This window comes from Labeo rohita, chromosome 17 (genome assembly GCF_022985175.1).
Source record: "Labeo rohita strain BAU-BD-2019 chromosome 17, IGBB_LRoh.1.0, whole genome shotgun sequence".
NCBI classification, from domain to species: domain Eukaryota; kingdom Metazoa; phylum Chordata; class Actinopteri; order Cypriniformes; family Cyprinidae; genus Labeo; species Labeo rohita.
This window is the reverse complement of record NC_066885.1, coordinates 12,691,618-12,694,656: the sequence shown is the minus strand read 5'-3', so window position 1 is coordinate 12,694,656 and position 3,039 is coordinate 12,691,618. Positions and strand designations below refer to the sequence as shown.

The following is a 3,039-nucleotide window of genomic DNA, read 5'->3' as shown; positions in this document are numbered from 1 at the left end:
TCACAATAGTTTGATGGAGTTTTTGTGTGTTCATATCCATGCATTCATATAGGGCATATGTAGGTTTTCTAATTAAACATTCAGTAAGGTCAATCACTGCATTACTATAAATGGTTAAAGGGATAGTTCACCCAAAAATCAAAATTCTGTCATTAATTACTCACCCTCATGTCGTTCCAAACCCGTAAGACTTTAGTTCATCTTCATAACACAAATTCATATATTTTTGATGAAATCTGAGAGCTTTCTGACATGCATAGACAGCAATGCGACTGACACGTTCAAGGCTCAGAAAGGTAGTAAGGACATTGTTAAAACAATTTTATGAAGCTACGAGAATGCTTTTTGTGCGCAAAGAATTATATTAGCAATAATAATACAGGCTCTGCTGTTGGTTAGCATTACAGTTATAGTTTTATTTCACAATGAACATAAATAAAAGTTATTGGCACTTACAATTTTGTGAATGTCTATTTTGGTATGTAAAACATTTTTAGTTTTTCAGTTCAGTGTTTTGCAAAAAATATGTTTACCAACACATTACATCTGCAATGTACTTTTAAGGTTCTTATTCTGGATTGATTTAACATATTACAAGTTAAAGAAATATTTCTTTGTTGATAAATATGAATGGAGATGTATTGTATCTGGGATTATATTAATGTTGCCATTCACTTACACAGTTACTTCTGGTTTTTCTCAGCATTTTTGGTCAGGCATTTAGTACATTAAAGGAGTAGTTCAGTTCCAAAACAACAATTCACAGATAATGTACTCACCCCATTGTCATCCAAGATGCTCATGTCTTTCTTTCTTCAGTCGTAAAGAAATTATGTTTTTTGAGTAAAACATTTTAGGATTTTTCTCCAGAGAATGGACTTCTATGGTGCCCCCCGAGTTTGAACTTCCAAAATGCAGTTTAAATACAGCTTCAAAGGGCTCTAAACGATCTCAGCCAAGGAAGAGATCGGTCATTTTCTTAAAAAAAAAAAAAAAAAAAGTACAATTTATATACTTTTTAACCTCAAATGCTTTAACCTTGAGTTTTTCGATATACCCTAACTGTATCGACCCAGATTACACAAAGTACGCATGCACATGGCAGAGCTGGACAAGACGAACATTTGAGGTTAAAAAGTATATACATTTTTATTTTTATCGTTTAGAACCCTTTGAAACTGCATTTAAACTGTATTTTGGAAGTTCAAACTCACAGGGACCATAGAAGTTCTTTATATGGAGAAAAATCCTGAAATGTTTTCCTCAAAAAAACATAATTTCTTTACAGCTGAAGAAAGAAAGACATCTTGGATGACAAGTGGGTGAGTACATTATCTGTAAATTTTTGTTCTGGTAGTCAGTCATTTAGTACCTCTTCCTTGCTTAGCTCAAACAAGCAGCCTTTTAAATGGACTTGTGGGACTTCCTTTTCAAACAGGACAATGTCCTGTGAGGCAGCCTCTTCAGAATCACCCAGTCACTGTGATCCTATTTGTTGGAGAGGTGGTTTCCAGGTTACATGCTGCGGTATATTTTGATGATGTCTCTGATTGGGCTGCGACACATGGGGCAGGACGGGTTTGACATCTCCATTAGCTTTCCACCACAGACGGAGCACACGCACATGTGTCCACACGCATACAGCACTGAGTCCACTGCCCTCTCACAGCAAATCAAACACTCCTCACCAGTAATCGCACAGCATGACGGGGTACTGGGAGATTCTGAGGAGAGTGAACTGAAAGTTGTTCCTGGTGAGCACAGCAATCACAGAGAAAACAGCAATGAGAAATATATTTTTGGTGGAGGAGTTTGGTAAATCTACAAAGTCATAGAAAATGAAAGAATGAAAGACAGAGAAAGAACGCACCTGCAGAACTGCTGAGACTCTGTGGGCGGGACTCAAAGCTGTCCGTAAAACCTCTGACTGCTGGACTGTGAATCTGATTGACTGAGAGGTGACTGACGTCACTAAAGATGGACCTCTGGATTTCTGAACAGGATGGAGAGTAACCACAGGAAGTGCCTTGAAAAAACAACAACAACAATAAAAATGATGAAAAAAGTAAGCAAACTTTAAAAATCAAAAGGAAAAAAAAAACTGTTGTCAAAAAAATTAAAAAACCATTAACCCGGCACAACTACTATTAAATAAACAAATCATTAAAATGGTATTATATTATAATTTCATAATGATCAAAAATCAAATAAAAGTCACTTATGAAATGTATGGTAAGGGGAAAAAACTAACAATCATTAACATTTCCACCTTATGCCTGAGCAATAATTAAAAATGCATTAACCCTGCAAAACTACTATTAAAAATGTCAATCACACCTTTTATTATGTCATAAACATGACTGTTCATTACAAAAAGTAAACAATTAATTATATTATATTATAAATTAATTATAATCAAAATCAATTAAAGATACTTATGTAGAATTAGATTATTAAAATATCATTAAAAGTCACTTATGAAAAGTTTGATAAGGGAAACAATCATTAAAAATGAATTAACTCTGCATACCTATTATTATGTCATAAATGTGACCGTTTAGGTTAAAAAGTAAACTAATTATTATATTATATTATATTATATTACAAATTAATTATAGCCAAAATCAATTAAAGTTATTCATGTAAAATTGCATATAGAAACAAATAAAACACCTTCTAAACACCTTCACATTATGCCAGAACAATAATTACAAATGCATAAACCCTGCATTAACTATTAAATATTATGTCAATCATACCTTTTATTACCATAAACATGACTGTTCAGTAGAAAAAGTAAACAAATATTTATATTTTATTATATTATATTATACTATATTATATTACATTATAAATTAATTCATTTCAATAAAAAACAATGAAATTTACTTATGTAAAACTGGACATAGGAAATAAATCAATTAAAGTCACTTATGAAAAGTTGGATGATGAAATTAAAAAAACAATAATAAACATCTTCACATAATACCAGATAATTAAAAATGCATTAACTCTGAACAACTAATATTAAATAAAAAT

General features: G+C 32.0%; 1 protein-coding gene across 2 annotated transcripts in view; it reads right to left on the bottom strand.

Annotated features, from left to right (window-relative positions):
* Positions 1–896: 896 nt before the first annotated feature.
* neurl1ab (neuralized E3 ubiquitin protein ligase 1Ab) overlaps positions 897–3,039 on the bottom strand; it is a 50,946-nt gene continuing 48,803 nt past the window's right edge. For both annotated transcript variants that reach the window (XM_051133545.1, XM_051133544.1), the window contains exons 5-6: positions 1,871–2,026; positions 897–1,751 (exon numbers count right to left, since the gene is read on the bottom strand). In XM_051133545.1, coding sequence (XP_050989502.1) covers positions 1,516–1,751; positions 1,871–2,026 — 392 coding nt within the window. In that variant the 3' untranslated portion in view covers positions 897–1,515. The remainder of the gene's footprint in view (positions 1,752–1,870; positions 2,027–3,039) is intronic.